Source organism: Sphaerodactylus townsendi, linkage group LG11 (assembly GCF_021028975.2).
Source record: "Sphaerodactylus townsendi isolate TG3544 linkage group LG11, MPM_Stown_v2.3, whole genome shotgun sequence".
NCBI lineage: Eukaryota > Metazoa > Chordata > Lepidosauria > Squamata > Sphaerodactylidae > Sphaerodactylus > Sphaerodactylus townsendi.
This window is the reverse complement of record NC_059435.1, coordinates 2386988-2409391: the sequence shown is the minus strand read 5'-3', so window position 1 is coordinate 2409391 and position 22404 is coordinate 2386988. Positions and strand designations below refer to the sequence as shown.

General features: G+C 45.3%; 2 protein-coding genes across 2 annotated transcripts in view; one reads left to right on the top strand and one right to left on the bottom strand.

Moving 5' to 3' along the window:
* Nucleotides 1-3896: 3896 nt before the first annotated feature.
* LOC125441041 (translation initiation factor IF-2-like) lies at nt 3897-15365 on the bottom strand. Its single transcript, XM_048511320.1, has 3 exons — nt 15346-15365; nt 6099-7390; nt 3897-4420 (listed from the first exon to the last, which is right to left on the bottom strand). Exons 1-2 carry the CDS (start codon nt 15363-15365, stop codon nt 6277-6279), a joined length of 1134 nt encoding a protein of 377 aa, XP_048367277.1. The 3' UTR covers nt 3897-4420; nt 6099-6276.
* SLC20A2 (solute carrier family 20 member 2) overlaps nt 6777-22404 on the top strand; it is a 152382-nt gene continuing 136754 nt past the window's right edge. Inside the window, 1 exon segment of the mRNA XM_048510649.1 lies at nt 6777-6906. The gene's annotated coding sequence lies outside the window, so the exon portion shown is untranslated.

The window sequence follows — 22404 nt, the reverse complement described above, 5'->3', positions numbered from 1 at the left end:
TTGAGCGGGTGGTCATGCCCACATATGCTAGATGGCATGGACTTTCTAGCATATACACACATTGTCTGGTGTTGCATGAAGAAAAATGATGACTATCCCAATAACGAAGTCTATCAGATGGATCTACTATTCTCCTGGTGTTAAGTTGCAAAATTTGCAATGGCCACATTTAAAATGTCCCTTTAAGGAACGGGGTGAATTTGTACATGGCCTAATATCTGTTCTTACTAATTGATTTCTGATATTACTGGTACGTTTAAAGGCTATTCTGGGTGGTAGGCTACAGTCTGCAATATGAGACACTATGTGCCAATGCCTCAAAATAATAGATTTTATGGCTGTTGCATTAGGTGTAAAGGTAAGAGCCCAATGGATCCTATTATCCTTATTTCTCTCTTTATATTGCAATAACTGTTGCCATGGTACATTGTCAGCTCTATCATTTGCTCTTTTTATTATGCCATCTGGATAACCCCGTTTCTTAAATTTCTGCACAGTATTTTTTATCTCTGCATGGAAAGTTCCTTGTCTAGAAGAATTGTGCTTTTGACGTAATAAATGACTGTATGGCAAATTGTGTACCAAATATGGAGGATGATAAGAGGTGTAAAATAATGCTCTATTTTTTTCAACCGGCTTATGAAAAAGGGAAAATACTATTCTATGTTCTTCATCAAAATGTATTCTTACATCCAAAAAATTAATAGATGCGCTACTACACTGTCAAGTGAAAGATAAAGCAGGACGCAACCCATTAAGCCATTCTAAAAATGGAGAAAACTCAAATCCAGGTCTCATTAGAAACAGAAGATCATCTATGTACCTTCTGTAGAACATCAAATATTGATTGTACGGATTGTCACTATGAATTAATTTAGTTTCAAAAGAGTGCATGTATAAATTTGCACAACTAGGTCCTAATGGGGACCCCATACTCAAACCAGATGTTTGTAAGTAAAGATCATTATCAAATCTGAAAAAAAACTATTTTCAAAAATGATATCAAGGAGAGAAATCAAAAAATGTGTAGGAGGGGTCAAATCAGCTCCTGTTTCCAGTATATCAAATAGGATCTTTCTAGTTTCGTCCAGTGGGACATTAGTATATAAGGCAACCACATCCACTGTAATAAGCCAGGAATCTGAGGGGCAAACAAAACCTTCTAACATATTAATAAGGTGAACCGTATCTTGTATAAATGAGGGCATAATCTTAACAAAGGGTTGAAGGTAGAAATCTATGTATGATGCCAGAATGGAGGAAGAGGCAGAGCCGATAGGTCATCCCAGAGGGCTTATGCACTTTGGGAAGTGTATAAAAAATAGGAATGCGTGCAAACTCATTGACTAGAAAAGTGCCAACTTGTGGTGTGATCCACCCCATTATAATAGCCTCCTCAATCGTGATTTTAATCAGTGAAGCAATATGGTGGGTGGGATCAACCTGAATGGGTTTATAATATTTAGTATCAGAGAGTTGAGTTTTGATTTTGTTGACATAATCATCTTTATCTAGAATCACAATGGCACCACCTTTATCAGCTTCTCTAATTATTATAGAGGTATCCTGACTCAACCGGGATAGTATTTGTCGTTCCTTGTAGTCTAAATTATTAGTGGGTGTTATGTATCTAGATTTCTTTTCTAATTTCATAATGTCCCGTTCAACTACTCTTTCAAAAGTCTTAATGGCGTTATTCTGGACCTGGGGAGAAAAAGAGGATTTTCTCTTAAATATATATGGCTGATGATCGGCTCTCCTATTGGAGTCCCCAAAAAATGCTTTTAACTTAATATACCGTACTAATTTAAACAATTCTATCCAAGTTTGATAGCTGTTATATTTCGGGGTAGGGACAAAACTGAGACCGTAATTAAGGACCTTCCTTTCTTCACGTGTAAAGACTCTAGAGGATAATTTAATGATCATGTCCTCCTCCTGCTCCTCCATGGAGGGCGGAAAAAAGGAGTCTGATTTCGCTATTGTCCGCTTCTCCTAAATGATCTATTATCAGCTCTGGAAGAGAATGAAGCAGAGTTATCTGTCTCCTCCTCTGAAGTAAAGGTCGTGTCATCCCTATCAGTCAACTCCCCTTCAGAGGAGGTGAAACCGTCTTTCCAAGAAACCCTCTTTTTACTATTGATGAACGTTCCCTTCTGAAATTGTCATTTGTAAATTCTATTGGACTCATAGTCCCTAGAATCCCTCTGAAAATTTTTATTTTTAAATTCTAAAATTTTTTCTTTAAATGAAGCAATTTCAGTATCAATGTCCTTTAATTTCTGCTCAAAGGAATTTGGGTTATGAGTAAGATGTAAGGAAGCTTCAGCTACTTTTAACTCATTGGTGAATTTTTCACCCTGTTCCATCCCTGTTTCAATTAATAGGACCATTAGGTCTAATGAGCATTTGTTTTTTTAATAATTTTTTATTGTATCATTTGAATACTACATTTTATATTAATGCTTTTCTTCATTTTTTTTTCAAACAATACATTTTCCCCCTTTCCCCCCTATGTTTTTCATAGTTTTGTCAAACAAACAGCAGTAAGTTCATTCTTTGTAATCTCTTCTCCCATATCTCCTCATTGACTCCAGCTTCTTTCATCCAGTCCTCGTATATGGTCCATATCTTCAAGATTTCGCTCTGTTTATCTTGCCAGTTTATTCTTTGTTATTATGTTGAAAATGTCTAGTGTCACTTGTTCCCAGATGTATTCCAACCATTTCTGGATTGTCCATTTTTTCTTTTCTTTCCAGCCTAAAGCTATTGTTGCATGTGCTGCTTTGATCATTATTTTATACATAATAGCTATATTTTTATCTACCCTTCTATCCTCCATTACACCCATGAACATTAAGTCGTTATTTATCCCAATATTAATCTTCACTAGTTTCTTGATATATAACATTACAGTTGTCCAAAAAATTTTCACTTCTATACATTCCGTCCACATATGGCTATAATATGCCTCCTGATCTCCACAATGCCAGCATTTTGGGCTGAGTCCTTTACTCATATATGCTAGTTGTTTTGGTGTTCTATACCATTTCAATATCACTTTTCTTTCCAATTCCATATATTTCTCAATCTTTATATTTTTCCAACTGTCAATTAGATTTTCAGTTTTCCCAGTGTCTAGAGAACCTTCCTTCTCCCATTTTTGTTTCAATGTTCTTATCATAAAGTCTTTGTCATCAACCAAAAATTTATATATATGTCCCATGTAGTTCTAAACATTTAGCCATTATACATTCTCCTCTTATTCGTGAAACCTTTATCCTTTCCCAAATGCCCCTCAAGACCAACCAGTTCTCATTACCTCCTAACTCTATAAAATTTTGTACAGTCATAATTTCTCCTCCTTCTCTTATCAGATTTGCAACAGTCTGAATCCCTTGTCTTTTCTAATGAGCATTTGTTGAGAATATTAGCCCGTTTAATTTTTAAGGGTTCTAAGAAAAGGGTGGGACCCTTCTGTATTCTTAATCCTCTAGGTATACGATTGGATTTGATATACTCCGTGAGTGAGACAGCATGCAAGTGATTTTTAACCAATTTCTTTTTTAGAAAAATAAATTGGGACCAATCATTATCTGGGGGTAAATTGTGAACCAAATCTTCCCTAGGAACATTGCCTATGATCCGTTCTATATCCTGGTGGTTGTAGGAAAAACTTCCCTGCCAAGAGGCCATGGCAATGGAAAGGAAGAATGAGGGCAAGACTCAAAGGGGCTTACTGTAGGAGACTCAAAGGGGCTTACAATCTCCTTGCCCTTCTCCCCTCACAACAAACACCGGTAGGTGGGGCTGAGAGAGCTCCGAAAAGCTGTGACTAGCCCAAGGTCACCCAGCTGGCATGCGTGGGAGTGTACAGGCTAATCTGAATTCCCCAGATAAGCTTCCACAGCTCAGGTGGCAGAGCGGGGAATCAAACCCGGTTCCTCCAGATCAGAGTGCACCTGCTCTTAGCCACTGCTGTTAGCCACTACGCCACCAGACAACTTCCCCCACCCGTGCATAGATATCATAAACAAAGAGAGTTCACACAGAAAGAAGCACACTAGAAGATAGCACACAGACAGGCATATTATGGCCCGGCATACACTCCGGGCAAACCGCCAACAGAAGAGTTGGCGCGCAGAGTCAGGTGGGAACCAAGGTCAAAACACCCAAACACGCTGCAGGCTCTGAAGTGACCTGCAGGCCCTGCCAAACTCCTGATAGTCTCTGCTCTGTCACATTTGCACCATCTGCTCCAGTCCCCCAAGGGCATGAAACTGATGTGTGTTGGTTGCGGAGGGTCTTGATATTTGAGGCAATTCTTCAGCATGGGTGATGTAAGGAGAGCTTATATGTTTGCTTATAGACAGCGAAGATATAGCCAGGGACTTTTTCTGATAAGAGGACCACCGTAAGCCTGAAACAGGAATAACAGGCATGGTTTGTTATTTAAACGTGCCATGAGTAAACAGTCTGGAAAGGCTTTTTGATCCGTGAGATCAGAAAAGTTCCACGTCTATCAGGGTCTTGCCCAGTGGGCAGGGAGGGGGGCTGTGACAGATCCTTTACCAACTGAGAGGATCCACCCACCCTGTTACAATTTGGGGGGCCCAGGTTTGTTTTGAGCTACGAATTTTCCCCTCAATTAACAAGCGGCAAGCAACAGTAAATGCTGTTGAGTTCACTTATGTGAGGGAAGTTTTATGGTGAGTGAGGAGAGCATGGAGACAACTGAGGCAGCAGCTGTATGTAAATAACAATGGCGCTTTATTTATGGGTTGTCTTTAGAGAGCAGATCGGCAGCACAGGTCTCCAGACCTCCAAGGCAGAAGCCTGGCTGAGGCAGGTAAGTTTTGGCAAATTGGAGCTTCAGAGCATGGTTTGAATTCTCTTGAATGCTTGTGGGTGCAAACTGGCTTTCACGGATTGGCCACTGAGTGGGATGCTTTCACACACAAAGGATTCCACTCACAGATGCCTGCTCATGGCAAATAAAACTGAAAAAAACACAACTGGAAAAACACAAAACTGAAAAAAACTGAAAAAACACAAAGCAAGAGATCAGCAAAGTAGGCTACAGGTCATACATTACAATATGAGGAGGAATACCGGTTATTTCTGCATCTTTGCAGTGTTTTCACAATAAGCTACCTCTAGTTGGAAAAAAGTTTTAAACCATCCTCCAGCTTAGGGTGTTATCTCAGCCCATAAGCGGAGCCCAACCCAGAACTGTTTCCAAGGCAAAGCTTTGCAAGAAGGGTCACACGTTTCAAGTGCCTAAGTTTATGGCCCTGGTGATAAAGATAGTCAAAATTATCTAATGCAAATTTTGGCCGATGAATATGCTACATCGCTCCATATTATTACAGGAGTAGTAAGTGATTGTTAATTCTGTTTTTTAGCTATGGAAGGTGTTTGTTTTTTATTCTTAGCATGAATTTTAATGCAATTAATATTTTATGGATTTTACTTGATACGATGACAGGGACGTTTCTGCCATAGGGACATGGGGAGTCAAATGACCCTGGGCACCCTCATTTGGTCATGTGGGGAGGTGCAAAAAATGCAGATGGGGGCTGCACCTTTGAGGGTCCATAAATTTGGACCCCCTGAACCAAACTTCACCAAACCTGGGTGGTATCATCAGGAGAGCCTCCTATAGATACCCTGCTAGCTTAACAATTGCACCCCTGACAGCAGGCACCCCCCAAATTTCCCCAGCTTCTCCTTTTAACTCCGCCCCCTTCGGCATGGATTTAAGGGAGAATCTGGGGTCCCCAGTTAAAACAACATTGAAAGTGATGCTGTTTCGGGGTGGGGGAGAATCCACCCCAAAACAGCATCACTTTCAATGTTGTTTTAACTGGGGACCCCAGATTCTCCCTTTCAGGTGGATTTATAAGAAGATAGACTCCCTAGTTTAAACACCATTGAAAGTGATGCTATTTGGGGGTGGATTCCACTGGAGGTGTTTTGTGAGAGATGATGGTGACATTTATTTGGTAAATTTTTTGCTGGGAGTGATTTGTGAGAGATTTACTTGTTTAATACCCACTTGCACTGGCTTGGAGTTGTTTCTCAGGCTAACAACCTACCTCTTAGGGTTGGTGTGAGGACAAAATTAGGAGAGTTGGTGGGGAGACAGCCATGTATGTTTTGCTGAGGATGGGAGGTGTTTTGTGAGCTGGTGCAAAAAAAAAATCATTGTTTGGCGGTGGTGGTGGGGAGGGTGGCTACCCATAAGGTTTTGCCCCCGTGCTCCAGTTTGCCCAGCTACGCCTCTGTACAACGAAGGCCTGGTGTCCTTTTGGGTTTGTTTTGATGCGGGTTGCAAAATCTATCTCCAGTGAGCAGGGACGGCCGGGCCTCCTGAGCGGCGCTCTGCCCGACTTGCCACCCCGTCGCGTCACCTGCCCGCTCTTCCGCTGAGCCGCGGGGGGTGGGGGTGGGGGGCTCCCTCTGGCAGTCCTCAACACCCCCCCCCACCCTGGGGACTGCGCCCCCCTCCCGCGGGGCCAGGGGAGGAAGGGGGGGCGGCTTTCTCACTGCGCGTCCAGCAAAGGCTGAAGCCGCCTCAGCCCCACGGCCTCCCTCCCCGCCGGCGGTCCTGGCGGCCGAAGTGGAGGCAGCCCCCTCCCCTCGGGGCGAGGCGGGCCCGGCCGGCCACTGGGCCTTGGCCCGGCGCGGCGCCGCTCGGAGCCTGGAGGCCGGCCCTCGTGCCCGCGGGCGCATCCGGGTCTCGTGGCGCTGCCGCTCTCGCTCTCGCTCTCGCTGACCCCGAGTCACGCGGCGGCGGCGGCGGCTGCGACCGTTGCGTGGCGCTGCGTCGTTGCCCGGTGTGACCGCCCGCCCGCCCGCCCGCCGGCCCAGGCGCAGACTGTGACCCGCTCGGCGCTCCGGCAGGTAAGGCGCAGGACCGCCCGCCTCAGCTTGCCCGCGGGGGGGGGGGGTGCGTGGGTGGGGGGAGGCGCTCCGTACTGCGCCCTCCGCTCTCCCGGCGGCGGCGGCGGCCCCCTCAGGCCCCAGAGAGACCCCCCAGGGGGTGGCCCTGCCGACGCTGCCTTGGCGGGGGGGGGTGTCCCCCTCGGGCTCCGCGGGGGAGGATCGTCGTGAGGGAAGAGAAGGACCGCTCGGCCTCCCCCCCCCGCCCCTCGCACGGCCTGACTGGCGCCCCCTTCCCTCCGGCGGGGATTCGCTCCTCCGAGGCAGCCTGGTGGAGAGGGGGGCGGCTGCTGCCCGGGCTGCGTCCGGCGGCGGCGGGGGGCTTCTGAGGACGCCGCTCCCCGCCGCTCCGCTGCACTCCCAGCAGCGTCGCAGGGGCCATCGCCGAGCGAGCCCCCTTCGCAGAAAGGCGGCAGCAGCAGCAGCAGCGGGGCGGGGCGGGGGCCTTGGGGAGAGAGGCGCACGCCCCTTCCCCCCCACCCCGCTCCAACCGGGGCTTCCGCACTGAGCGCCGCCATGGGCAGCCAGCCCCTCCCCCCCCCGCCCGCCTGTGGGTGCCAGCAGGGCCCAGGGCGAAATGGCCTGGGAGGGGCATTTCCTGGAGGAGGGTGCTGAGGTTCCTGGGAGGGACCCTGCGCCAAGGGGCTGCTGTCACCCTCAGGCATCCCTCCAGGTACCAGCAGCAGCAGAAGTGTGTGTGTGTGTTGGGTGCCAAGAAAGGGTGTGGGTGGGAGTGCGTTCTGCCTCATGTGCCTTCCTCTGGGAGAAGCAGGCCGTAGGTATGCTGAGGGAGGAGTGCCACAGGGCTTCAGGTGAATATTCATAAACAACAAGACTGTTTTCTTTTGCCTAGTTGAAAAATTCAACAGTGCTTTCTTCATGGTGAATCCTTTGGTTATCCGTGCTACATGTTGTGTCTGCAGTTGTAGCACACCCCTTTAAGTGGTGATCTGTGCATCTACATTGAGACTTCTGCCACCCTCCTACATTCCTTCTGGGTGACCTTGGGCCAGTCACAGTTCTCTCAGAACTCTCTCAGCCCCACCTACCTCACAAGGTGTCTACACTAGGGAGAGGAAGGGAAGCAGTTTGTAAGCCACTCTGAGACTCCTTACAGAAGAGAAGGCAAACTCTTCTTTTTTGATCATGTACAGCATAGGTGTCGAACTCACGGCCCTCCAGATGTTATGGGAACTGTATGTCTATAACATCTGGAGGGCGTGAGTTTGACATATGTGATGTACAGGCTGCCAGGAATAGTGCATTCATGTATGAATTTTAAGCAGTAGAGCATTGACAAAATTCTGGATACACACTCATTTCAGTATTGTACTAATATCAACTTCAGATTGCACTAAAAATTGAGACTGTATTCAGACATGTATTGTCGAAGGCTTTCACGGCCGGAATCACTTGGGTGCTGTGTGGTTTCCGGGCTGTATGGCCGTGTTCTAGCAGCATTCTCTCCTGACGTTTCGCCTGCATCTGTGGCTGGCATCTTCAGAGGATCCTCTGAAGATGCCAGCCACAAATAGTAGCTATCGAGAATGCTGCTAAGCTTCTGATGCTAACCACATACAGCACCAAATGTATTCAGACATTCCTGAACTAAAAAACTCTGTAGTTGTATTCATGGAGGCAACAATAACCACAGAAACTATAGCTCACAGAAACTATAGTTCTTGGAGGCAACAATACTATAGCTATTTTGAATTGAAATGGGCTATATCTTCATGACAGTCTGAAATATCAATTATAGTTATATTACAAAAAATCAGGTTTATAATAACCTATTAAAAAGAGACAATATGGTATAATGGTTAAGAGTGTCAGACTAGGATCTGGAAGATCAGATTGAATCCTCATTTATTCCATGAAAGGTGGCTACCTGACCTTGGTCCAGTTATGCTTTCTCAGCCTAATTTAACTCAAAAGATTGTTATGATGATAAAATGGAGGAGAGGAGAAGGTTGTAAGCCACTTTTGGTCTCCATTGGAGAAAAAGGTGGGGTATACAGGAATTAAACAAGTAAAAATGTGCATTTCCTTTACCTTGTAAGTATGGAAATTGCTTGCAGCAGCTAAGACATAAGAATGTCAATGCAAGTTGCTTCTTCTAGCTGTGAATTAATTCTGCCATATAGAAGTAAAAGTGAAGTTCCTGGGTGTGTATCTTTCTTTCTATCTCATTATTGCACAATATACATAGACTGAGAAACTCAAGACATAAAATGCATGTGAAATCGGAATTTAAGGCAAGCACTGATGATAAGAATTCTTCTGTCTCTACCACTGATGTGGAATATTGTAGGGAAAAGAGCTACACAGGTTAGTTATATATAAGGCACAGAATTAAACTGTTGGCCAGAATTAAACTGTTATTATAAACCTGATTTTTTGTAATATATAAGTGTCAAGAAACCATTTAATTTCTTAATAAATAATTTGGAACTGGGGATAAGCAGTGTAGTAGCCAGGTTTACAGGTGATACCATTATTCAGGATGATGGAAACTGAGACAGATTGGGAAGAGCTGCAAGAGGATCTTTCTAAATTGAGTGAATGGGCAACAGCTTGCCAAATGAAGTTCACGGTTAGTACATGTAAGGTGATGCACATTAGAACAAAAAATCCTGACTGTGAACAACTTCTGATGAGCTCTCCATTGATGGAGACTGAGAGGGAAAGAGATATGGATGTTATAATGGACCACTCAGAAAGTGTGTTGACTCAGTGTGTGGCAGCAGAGAAAAGATACTGTGCTCAGTTTATTAGGAAAGAAATTGAAATGAAATGGTTGAAATTATATAGCCTCATTTGGAATACTGTTTACCGTTATGTGTTTAAAAAACATACTGCACCGCTGAAGAAAGAACAGAAGAAGAAAGCCCACAAACCATTAAAGATTGGTAGCACAGCTCCTATTGCAAAAGGCTGATGGGGGCCTTTAAGTTTACATTTTTAAAAAAGAAGGTAAAGGACATGGCAGAGGTTAATAAAATTATGCCTGGAATGGAAAAAGTGGTAGAGTTTCTGTTCCTGAGGATGGCAAATGGCTTCAGAGTCACGTAGGGCAGGCCATTGATAAAGTCAGTAGACTTCAGGGGAAGGCCTTTCCCCATATGTCTTATTTGTAGCACCTTTGCTCCAGCACCTTTGGTTCGCCATTCTATGATACAGGATGCTGGATATTAGGTCTCGAACCTTAAGCTAATAAACGGACTCTGTTGTTGTTCATCAGTAGCGTTTATTGATAAGCGTCAGAACACCAAAGCCAGTTCTGACAAACCTGACTTTTGCCATTCCCTTTATTCCCTGTGGATCCCCCCTCCCTAATTCCCAAGAGATGGTGAAAAACAGTCTCCGGAGCTGAGGCGCCTGAAGGTCAGCAGCAGACAGTGAGAGAGAGCCACCTGGTTTCCTGCCCTCACAAGATAACGGATACAACTCGTTTCCCATGGGTTCAGAGTGTCAGGGGAAGGCCTAGTTATCCACAAAGCATGTGAAGCCATAAAGTAAAGATCAAGAAAAGCATGCCCCAGGTGGCAGTGGTAACATATAGCAGGCGGGTTACGTATATCTTTTTGCAGCAGTGATTTGTAGAGTTAAGCTGTTACAATGAGGTAGGAATGCATCTTAATCACAGTCTCCCTGACACTGGACTAGATGAGTCATAGGTGTGGTCCTGCAAACCTATCAATCTTTCTTTTTTGGAGCAAAGGGACAAAAAGTTTATCATTCAGGGACTATCTCAGATTTGCTAATGAAGTTATTTGCTTCACTTTGCTAATGAAGTTCTTTTTCAAGCTTTCTCTGTTTATCCCCTGTTTGTAATCAGTTCTGGGCAATAGAATGAATCTGGTGTGTTTAAACATACAAGTCCTTCTCACATCAGATACTTAGCCCTGCCTCTTCAAGCCCAGAAGACAGCAATTGTTTTCTGTTAGTTATAGGAGGATTGCAAAGGTAGACGATCAACAATGACATTTTTGTGCTGCAGAATGCAGATTGAAGCCTCTCTCTTAGGCGGATTCCACATGGGCCAAAAACAGCAGTGTGAAAACTGTGTAAACCCTATTGCACCATTTGCACACCACTGTTTTTGGCTCATGTGGAATCTGCCTTAGAGTGGGAGAAAATATTATTCTTTGGTCTTTTCTCTGGCTCGAAGTAGTTGAAGAAGACTTACACAAGATAAATTTGTTCAGTTTTTATTTTATTTTTTATTTATGTTTTTATAATCTGCTTTTTTCACAGGGACTCAAGGTGGATTACACATAGTGAGCCAGTACAATCTCAAAAATGTAACCAATGTGTTAGGATTTTAATTATTTATTTTAAAAAACAGCTTTATTCAGTATATCTTAAATATAGTTGTTATATATCATACATCATTCTTTCAACTGGTTTACAAATCATTAAAATAAAGAGAACCAAAGTGTAACATCTCATTTTTACTATTTGTTTTTGTTCTCTTCCCTCCCTCCCTCGACTTCCCCTCTAAACACGTATTATATCTAGTAATTATTAACAACCTTAATCAGGCCTCATATTATTCTTTTCTTTTCTATATCTTATAACTTCACTATCTAGGTTCTTTGTTAGTACTTTAGAAGTCTGAAACCAACAGGAAGAACTAGAGCATAGCATAAATATTCAATTGACACGCTAAGCGGCGTAAGACCATTTTGTGCAGTAATTGTGGTCAAATGTATATGCAAGAAAGAAAAATACTTTTTGTATTGTCAAAGGCTCTCACGGCCAGAATCACTGGGGTGTTGTGGGGTTTCCGGGCTGTATGGCCGTGTTCCAGTAGCATTTGCTCCTGACGTTTCTCCTGCATCTGTGGTTGGCATCTTCAGACGAAGATTTTTTGCCTCTCTCAAGCCACAGTATACTTTCTTGAAAATGAATCCTGTTGAATACAGAATGACTTGCTTCTGGCGAATCATGCATAGGATTGCAGCATTAGTGGTAAATTAAAGACATTTTTCAGATGCTCTCAATTATTATGGTTATTACAGCTTCTGAAAAATACTGCCTCCTGAAAGAAAAGGCATCGGGGCTCCAGCAGCCCTTAATCTGGCCAGGTTGGTTGTATGAAGTTAATTAACCAGAGGTGAGAGGGTGTCTTTGCCTTCTGTGTGTGGCAGGAGGTCTCCTTGCCTTACTTTGCAACATTTGAGTTGGGGGTTTATTAGAGACTATCTTCTTTTGTCTCTTCTGTCTAGTGTGGGGAATAGTGTGTTTTAGGAAGAGGGAGTTCACAGCAGAGTCTCTGATATGGGCTGCTGGTGTAAACTAGGTTGCATTAGGTTAACACCTGCATAGGGATTGGTGGTCTTCTGGATAATTGGACCAGTGTTTCTAGAATGTATTCTAAATGCATGCTCATCTTTTGCAGTATTGTAAGGAAGGAGTATGGGAACAAAGCAGACCCAGTTGGCTTGTCAGATTCCCAATGATGGAAACAAAGTCTTGTTAAAACAGTCCTTTATTCAGCATCTTGCGAACAGCGTGAAAAAGCCAGAACTGACTTTCCCCTGCGCAAACTGTCAGTAATATCATTGAGGGTGCACCCCCCCCCCCTGTGAACCAAAAGCACACATATGCAGTGAGAGATAAAATGCAAATCCGTTGGAGTTGGCCTTGACCAGCACCTGCTGGAGGAAAAGAGCAGAAACACACTACATAATATCCAACTAAAATCCCCAAGCCCCAAAGATGCAACCGGCCCCAGCATCCCATAGGCATCCTGACATGGCTCCACCTACTGTTGATTCTGGCTTTCCCTGCTATTGACCACCCTTCCCTCTGCCCCACAGCTCCAGTGGGTACCAGATGCCAATAATTCCTACTGCAGGTCTTGAACTGTTGGGCAAACGGTGCAGGGTTGCTGGGAAGGTTAATGCATTTAATGAAGGTTAATGTGAAATCCATTTTAAAAAAGAATGTAAATTGTTAGATGGCTGTGGTAAAGTTCTGTATGTCCTTTCCTTTAAATCTCTCATGGACAGAAAGCAGAAAATTTAGAGCTTGATCAATCCTTTAATATAATATAATTTCTTTATTTACTTTATACTCTGCCTTTGTCCTTAGTTTAGACACAAAGCAGCTTACGTCATTGATCTCCTGATTTTATCCTCACATCAACCACAATAACGTTGGTTAGCTAAGATTGTATGAGTGGCTCATGGATGCCTAGCAAGCCTTTGTGGCACAGTGGGAATTCGAACCTGGGTCTCCCAGATCTTAATCTGACACTCTAGAACAGTGGTGGCGAATCTATGGCACTCCAGATGTTCATGGACTACAATTCCCATCAGCCCCTGCCAGCAAGGCCAATTGGCCTTGCTGGCAGGGGCTGATGAAACCAACATCATGGTATCTGGAGGCTCTAGAACCCCTTCTCTAGAAGAAGAAGAGTTTGGATTTATACTTCTGCTTTTCTCTCCTGTAAGGAGACTCAAAGGGACTTACAAACTCCTTTCCCTTCCTCTCCCCACGACAGACACCTTGTGAGGTAGGTGTGGCTGAGAGAGTTCTTATAGATCTGTGAGTGGTCCATGGTCACCCAGCAGGAATGTAGGAGTGGGGAAACAACTCTGGTTCACCAGATAAAATTCCGCAGCTCATGTGGAGGAGTAGGGAATCAAACCTGGTTCTCCAGATTAGAGTCCGCCTGCTCTTAACCACTATATCACTCTGACTCTAATCACTACACCACATTAGAAATAAGTTTTCTTACTTGCAGTGGCCTTGTTCTGACATTTAGATACTGGTTCTTATCCCTAGATATTTAGATACTGACTTTTATCCATAGAAGGTAGCATGACTAGATATTCTTGCTATAACTTGCTGAATGCTCCTAGGTTGTAGAATGGCATTGTGAGCACAGACAAGTTTTTTTTCCTGCATCCGCAGTGCAGAGTTCATAGAGACCACTTTGGTTAAATTGCTTTTGGATAACCAGGCCTTTGAAACTGGGCAGAGATTCTCATCCTACTGACCATTAAGTCTGCCTTTGTTGAAGAATGTATGTTGGTGATGAAGGTTGGATTCAGGTATCCTGGTCCTAAGCCACTGGAAGCTTATTCTTATAGCCTACTGTGTATAGTTTGCTGTGGGTTGGACTCTATTGTTTAATTTTGCATTGTTTACACCTCAATGCGGAGAGGGGGTGAATTTGCCTACAGAGGCACCACAGGGCTGTGCCAGCAGATTTGCCCTTCCCAGGGCACAAGCCCCAGCGGAGGGGCAAATCCACCAGCAGGCCCCGACACCTGTGCCCCCAACACCTCCACCGGCCTAGCAGAGGTCTTAGGGAGGGGGTGGAGCTAACATTTAATTGGCTTCCACCCAGCCTTCGTCTGCTAGAATGCCAGTGCTGGTGGCTTGGGTTTAAGCCAGCCTTTGGAGGGCTTTTTGGCTCTGGGTGGGGGGCTTTTCCTGTTGTTTTGCCTCCCTGTGCCACCAAGAAGCCATCCTAGAGGTGGTCGGGCAGTACCAAAGCAGTGCTGCATCGTGTTAGTGGGGGCTCTGAATTAGTGGGGGTGCCCATGTGTCATGTTGACACTCATGCCTTGCTTCAGTTTGGTGGTTTTAGACTTCTGGTTGTTTGTACAACCCATTCTTGTTGATTGTGTTCACTCATTCTGTGTAATCTGCCTTGAATCCAAGTAAGAAAGGTGGACTGTCAATAAAAAAGGGGGGAGGATCTTGATGACAATGACGAAGCAGAAGGGAAATATATTATTAGAGTAATATTATTTAACAATACATTATTAAGGATTCAATGTTACAAAATTTAAATTAATAGCCAGATATTTGGACAGAAATACTTTCATGCAGTCATGGTAGGCCTGTATACTGTGACTATATGAAAATGTTTCTATTCAAATAATACACTTTCTTTTGTTCAGTAGGGAATTTGTTTTCTACCTAAAACTTCCGTTTTTTTTCCTACCTCTCTGACGGCAAATGTTAACATACGTGTTCTTTCATAACCTGGGGTGTTAACTGTTTCCCACACTTTCTTAAATAATGGGTATACTTGCATTTTTCTTTTTATAGAAAACAAAGTTATGTATATTTTTAATTTCCATAATTATTCCAAATGCTACAATTTCATATGTTAACTAGATTACAAATGATTGATTTTATGTTTAGTCTGTACAAATATTTTAAGTTTGACAGGTATTGCAGACATTTCAGTTTTTCTCAAAATGTCTGTGTTCTGGAAATTAATTTTTTTTCTGTGGACTTCAAACATTTCTGGAAATGTGGACAGCTCTAGTTGTGAACCTGATGCTTCAGGGGAGGGCCATCCCATCCCGTCCCCTCCAAAATGGGCTGTGTGCTGCTCCTAGGTTAGCTCTGTCACTGACCAGCGTTACTGACCTTTTGAGGGATTCTGCCATGTCCTTAAAGTGTTGTGAGAATCAGGTTTGTTTGAACAGACTGTTCTTAAGAAATGCCAGTATCTAAGGCCTCTATTAATTTTCAAATCTCTGGCCGATTCTGCATGGCCCAAAAACAATGCCCTGGGGACAGTAAAAACAACTTCCCTGGGGCGCTGTTCGCACAGCTGCAGCGCAGCAGCCCTGTGCTCACCCCCCCCCAGGTGGCAGCTTGCTGCTTTTTTTTTGGAAAGCAGTGTCTTCCCGCTGACTCCGTGTGAAGCGCACTGGTGTGAGGGTGCTGCTTTCAGTTTACCTTGTCTTTCCTTCTAGGCTCCGGAGGGAGAAGGGACACACCCACGCAGCCCACCAACCCCAGTGAGTCAAAGGGCTTCGTTGGGCGTGTCACTTCCTCCCTCTGGAGTCTTGGAGCGATGACAAGGTAAACAAAAGATGTAGACTGGAGGCGGCTCTGCTGTTTGCTGCAGCTTCAGGGCCACCCGCACGAGACTTTGCAAATGGTCCCGTGGCTCCACTGGCACTAATTATGCTGGTGGACAGTTGCTTCTGCCGCCGTGCAGAAATGGCCTTTGTTTTCACTGGATAAGTGGTGCTTACTGAGCAAAATAAGGTGATTTCTTAAGCCGAATGTGTTTTGAAGAGTACCTGCCAAACAATAATTCTGCAGTTGGCTGTGTCGCCTTGTAAAAGGCATTACAGACTTTCAGTTTGAGTATGTTTAGTCATCCACAAAAGCATTTATTTACATATCAGAGGCAAAGATGTTTTTCATCTTAGCAAGTATTCCTCCCCCCACCCTGCCCACTGGTTGATGTTCTGCAAGGAGGGGCAGAATGTGGCCCTCCATGTCCTAGTGCAGCACACAGAGAAAGATTCAGTCTCTTTATTGTAGTACTCTGTTTTGTGTTTGCTTTCTCATTTTTCCCATTCATTTACCAAGTAGCTCTTTTGATTGTCTAAGAATGTTGGGAGGGACCAAGACATGGGCTGTTGACTCATGGAAGTGCTGGGCTGTTGGGCAGACAGGGCTTTTGGCAGCAGGGTTGTAGTGGAATCTCCTTGTGTGTCTCCATTTACATGCGAGGAAGTACCCCACTGCCTGCTGTGTGGCTTGCCTGCCCCCACTTCCAGGTCATTCCCGGTCATCGCATGGTCACTGGATTAATTTTTAAGCCCTTAACATTTTTGCATGATATTTCTGTATTATATCGATATTTTTGTGCTTTTCACAAAACCCAGTTGTAGATCCTCCAGAAATGCCAACAAGGTGTGTGTGTGGGGGGGGGGGGGGCAGGGGAGACCAGAGGGAGTGGAATCCATGAAGTGAGGAAAAAATTAGGGTTTCCCTGCTTACACTAACTGCAGGGCTTTTGGGATCTGCGGTGGTGTAACACAGAGCACGTCAATACAGAAATCTCTGTCTCGAAGGCAATGTTCCCTCACTGCAAGGCAAAGCAGCAGAATATAATCAGTCCTTGTCTCCTGCCAGAGCCTTCTTTCTGTAACAGGTAGGGTTGGGGAATGCTTCTGTCTCTCATGTTTATCACGCTCCCAGACCTTCCATCCCTGCTCCCTTCCATGTGTTCTTCTGACCCTGAGGATCTACTTCTCTGGAACCAGCAGAGAAGAGTAGCAGTGGAGAAGAGGAGTGGGCCAGAAAGGGCTGAGTGAGCTCTAGTTTTCTTTTTAGAGGGCTTTTCTCAAAGCCACATCTTTTAAACAGTGTATTTTTAACAGGGGGTTTCTCTTTTTTTTCTCCTTGTCCTGGGGCTGCTGATTGGTGGGGGCTGCTGAGGCTGCTGATTGGTGGGGCTGCTGAGAGGTGGGGCTTTTCAAATTTTTAAATCTTTTCAGTTAGTCTCTGGAACCAGCGGCACGTGCCTAACGGCGTGTGCAGGTGTTTTACTAAATAAGAACATATCTTAAGGGATAGTAGAAGGTACAGAAACCTTAAGGGGGAGGCACTAATTAAAATCAGTATTTGAATATCTAAACACAATTAGATATGAAGGCAGGGAAAGCCAGCAGGGGTGGGGGGGCTTTCCAGTATTTTGCACTGAGTGTCACATGTATGACTATCTGCCACTAGGACAGAAGTCGTAGGTGTGCCCTCGCTGCAATGAGCTCCTGGCACCCAGGAAACGTGTGAATTCTCTTGAAGCCAAGGTGGCAGACCTGGAGAAGCTGAGAGAGGGCAGAGAGGGCAACAGATCTAGAGGCTTTCAGGGACCTAACAGCGAGGTCCCACTCCCAAGGAGACATCTCTTCAGATGTCATGGAGAATGAGCGTCTGTGTTGCGGAGGGTGCCAGTCTGAGGTGGTGGAAGATGCTCCCTTAGATGTGACCCCTTCCTTAGTTGGTGATCAGATATCCTCTCACACTGAGGATACCCTCGAGGGAGGTGGGGGGGCTCCTTGTAGTGGGTGATTTGATCATTAGGAATATAGAGAGTTGGGTTTGTGAGAGGCGTGATGACCACATGGTGACTTGCCTGCCTGCTGCAAAGGTTGCGGATGTCACGCTACAGTGCTGGGGTGGAATCAGCAGTTGTGGTCCACACTGGCACCAACGACATTGGGAAATGTAGCCGGGAGGTTCTGGAAGCTAAATTTAGGCTGCTAGGTAACAGGTTAAAATCCAGGACCCTAAGGTGGCATTCTCGAAATGCTACCCTGTTCCATGCTTAGAGGCGAAGCTAGGCAAGCAGAGATACAGGATCTCAATGCATGGATGAGAAGGTGGTGTAAGGCAGAGGGTTTCAGATTTGTCAAGAACTGGGGAACCTTTTGGGACAAGGCAGGTCTGTACAAAAGGGACAGGCTTCATCTTAACCAAAGAGGAACCAGGCTGCTGGCGCTCAACATTAAAAAGGTGACAGAACAGCTTTTAAACTGATCCCTGGGGGAAAGCCGACAGGAGCTGAGGTGACTTTGGTTCGGAATACAGTGTCCATGGGGATGCAGACAGAGAGGGAGGTTTTTCTAAATCAACCACATACAAGCGAGGAGCATAGCAATGTGATAAGTGATAGTGTCTACAAAAGGCTAGAGGGCAAAACACATAAATCCCAGGTTAGGGATAGAGACAGAGTATACAAGTGTCTCTATGCTAATAGTAGAAGCATTCGACCTAAAATGGGGGAGCTGGAGTACAGGAGTTTTGCAGGAGGACATTGATATGAGTGGAAGGGCATCACAGAGACATGGTGGAATGAGGAGAACCAGTGGGATGCTGTTATCCCAGGTTACAGGCTCTACAGGATGGATAGGACAGGGCGTATTGGGGGTGGGGTTGCACTCTACACTCTACATTGGGGGTGGGTAGCGTGGTGGCCAAGTTTGCAGATGATACCAAATTATATAGGGTGGTGAGAACCACAAAGGATTGTGAAGAGCTCCAAGCGGACCTTGATAAATTAGGTGAGTGGGCTAAGAAATGGCAAATGTAGTTCAATGTAGCAAAATGCAAAGTGATGCACATAGGGGCAAAAAATCCAAACTTCACATACACACTACAAGGGTCAGTGCTATCAGTCACAGACCAGGAAAGGGCTTTGGGCGTCTTAGTTGATAGTTCCATGGGAATGTCAACTCAATGCATGGCAGCTGTGAAAAAGGCAAACTATGCTGGGGATAATTAGGAAAGGAGTTGATAATAAAACTGCAAAGATTGTCATGCCTTTATACAAAGCGACTGCACTTGGAGTACTTTGTTCAGTTCTGGTCGCCACATCTCAAAAAGGATATTGAAGAGATAGAAAAAGTGCAGAGAAGGGCAACGAGGATGATTCAGGGATTGGAGCACCTTCCTTATGAGGAGAGGCTGTAGCGTTTGGGACTCTTTAGTTTGGAGAGGAGACATCTGAGGGGGGGAATATGATTGAAGTCTATACAATTATGCATGGGATATAGAAAATGTTAACAGAGAGATTTTCTCTCTCTCTTTCTCACAATACTAAAAGCAGGGGACTTACATTGAAAATGCTGGGGGGAAGAATTAGAACTAATAAAAGAAAACATTTTTTCATGCAATGCTTGATTGGTGTTTGGAATATGCTGCCACAGGAGGTGGTGATGGCTGCTAACTTGGATAGCTTTAAAAAAGGGCTTGGACATATTTATGGAGGAGAAGTTGATCTATGGCTACCAATCTTGATGCTCCTTGATCTCAGATTGCAAATGCCTTAGCAGACCAGGTGCTCAGGAGCAGCAGCAGCAGCAGAAAGCCATTGCTTTCACATCCTGCATGTGAGCTCCCAAAGGCACCTGGTGGGCCACTGCGAGTAGCAGAGTGTTGGACTAGATGGACTCTGGTCTGATCCAGCAGGCTAGTTCTTATGTTCTCCAATCTCATGGTAACACCATTGCTGCTTGGCAGCTATGTTCTGACACACACACCCTTTTGGGGTTTTTGTTTTGTTGCCTTATGTAAGGAATTCCATAGAAGCAGAAATAAAAGGCTTTTTGGGTGTAAAAGTCCGTTTATTAAGACATCTTAGAAAGCTCACATACACGTAGTGGCAGGAATGACACTTCCCGCCAGAAGCACAGGTTATAACACCAATCACCCCATCCCCCCTTCCTGCTTCCCATGGGAATGGAGTCCTCATCTCAGCATAAAAGATAAAGTCTCCGCCCGATGAATCTGGCCCATCGCCCGAGGCTGTGGAATGCACTCAAGGTTACTTCACCATCAACACCATTGAATCCTTTACACTCTGCCTCCCACATAAAAGACCCCCCCCAGGTTTATGGAAAGTGCTGTGGAAAGCAGAAATAAGGGTGGGGCTTCAATATTTGAATAAACCCATTGGTTATACCCAGAGGAGAATAATATATCCCACCCAAGAAACTAAATATTGCAAGCGTTTGCGATTAAAGAGAGTCCAGGATAAGCGTCCAATTTTAAAGTAGTGCTTGTGACCATCCAATAATAGTGGTGGGGGCCTCTCCGCTGGTCGTGCCAGGCATGAGCCGGGAGCCTCCTTGAGTAAGCTGGAAATGGAAGACAGGATGAATGTTACTAAGAGAGTTAGGCAAATCTAAGGGCAGTGAGCATCATTAATCACTTTTAGTAATCTGAAAAGGTCCCACAAATCTTTGCCAAGTTTGGAAAATTTATGCACGTCTCACAGAGATTCTTTGTAGATAAATACACCCAAGAGCCTACACGCAGAGGAAAATCCGGCCCGGTGTTTATCCATGCAGTTTTGGGAGTCCTTAGCTTTGTTGTAAGGCCCGGTCTGGACGTTCCATCCCTCGCTAGGGATGAAATCCATTGTTGCTTGAAACTCTGGAGGGTCCAAAGCTGTGGTAGTTGTGGCAAGGAAGGAGCGACCAGATACAATTTCAAAGGGGGTTTTTCTTTGTACTGCTATGGTTGCATTGTTATAGGCATACTCCATAAGCGGAACTCCTTCGCACCAATTGTCTTGAGTGGTAGTTGGTGTAACAACGCAAATACTGCTCTAGGGTTCATTCGTTCTCTCCGTCTCACCGTCACTTTGAGCGTGGTAGGGCGGCGGCTGACGGCAGAAACTAACAACTAGCAGCCTTCCAGAACTTCGAGATGAATTGGGGGCAGCGATTCGGAGACCACCTTAGGGCGGAATGGAGACGAGTAAATATGTTGAATGAACAACCGTACAACTTAGGAGGCGGAGGGGATGGAAGCTTACATGGAATAAAATGAGCTTGTTTAGAAAATAAGTCTACCACCACCCACAAAACCGGTTGCCATGACTTTCAGGCAAATCTGTAATAAAATCCATGGAGATGACTTCCCAGGGCGGGAGGCCACCGAGAAGGGTTTCAATAGCCCATGGGGCTTTCCTGGGATAGTTTTGGCTTCCGCGACAAACCGAAAGCAGCCCTTAATGTATGCCTGTCGTCCTTGCGCATTGCGGCGCCACCAGAACTGCCGGCGGGCCAAATGCAGAGTTTTCCAGAAAGCCAAAATGTCCAGCCGAAGGGCATGCGTGGCAAGCTTCAAGAACCTAGGGAGGCAGCGTATCAACATTCCCCCTCCGCCAAAGCTCTCCATTCTCCAAACGCGGTGGAGTCACTTTCTTCTGCTGGAGGCTCGCGGCAGCCCGCCTCCTCGAAGTTCCGCGGGAAGGAGGAGGCAGACTAGGGAATGGAGGGTGGGTGGAGGAGGAGTGGACGTTTGAGAGATCGGGTGACAGCCAACCCCAACTGGGAGGGAGAAAGAACAGCGCGGAATGTCTCCAGTAAGGCAGCTCCACCCCTCCTCGGTAGGTGAGCTAGAGCGCCACAGCCAGTTTATTGGTTTTCCGGGAAAAATGGACTGTAAAGAGAAGCGAGAAAAGAAATCGGCTAACGCGAAGTTGTTTTATGGACATCTTGAGGGTGGACAAAGCTGCACCAGGTTTTATGATCCGACCAAACCTGAAAGGTGTTGTTTACCAGCCAGTGGCGCCAAGTGGAGAAGTGCTACTTTGATGGCGCCAGTCTCTTTGTCTCCTACAGTCCAGTTGAGTTCAGCACCAGAGAATTTCTAGACAAATAAGCACCGGAACCAGCCTACCATCTATTTTTTTCTGCAACAGGGCTGCCCCAAGTGCTTTGTCCGAGGCATCCACGTGAACCACAAACGGAGATCTGGGTCAGGGGTGCTTTAGAGGATAGGTTCGGTGAGTAAACGCGAGACTTTAAGAGTTGAAAGGCTGTTTGACACTCCTCAGACCAGGAAAGGGGCCCGGGCTTGGCGGACAGTGGATCTTTATTCTTAGTCGCGTAGAGGTCTGTGAGGAGGGAGAGTCAGTTCAGCTTAATTGGGGTATAAAGTCACTGTAAAATTAGCAAAACCAAGAAAGATTGGAGTTCTTTGCGGTTGGTGGGGTAGGCCATTGAAGGACTCGTCGAATTTTAGCAGGATCCATTTTAAGCCCTCGAGGATCCGTAACCCAAATAGTCAATGGAGGTCTGGGTGAAAACAGCATTTGGAGAGTTTGGCAAAGAGAATTGTCGAGCAAAGCGTTTCAATACCTCTCGGACCAATGTTTCATGCTCTTCTATG

What these genes read in the sequence shown, in the direction of transcription:
- LOC125441041 (XM_048511320.1), bottom strand. Translation starts at nt 15,365, where the DNA reads ATGGCAGAATCCCTCAAAAG. An exon ending in ATGGCAGAATCCCTCAAAAG is followed by an intron (nt 7,391 to 15,345) that starts GTCAGTAACGCT and finishes TCTCTCCCCAAG; the next exon opens with GCCCCCGCCCCGCCCCGCTG.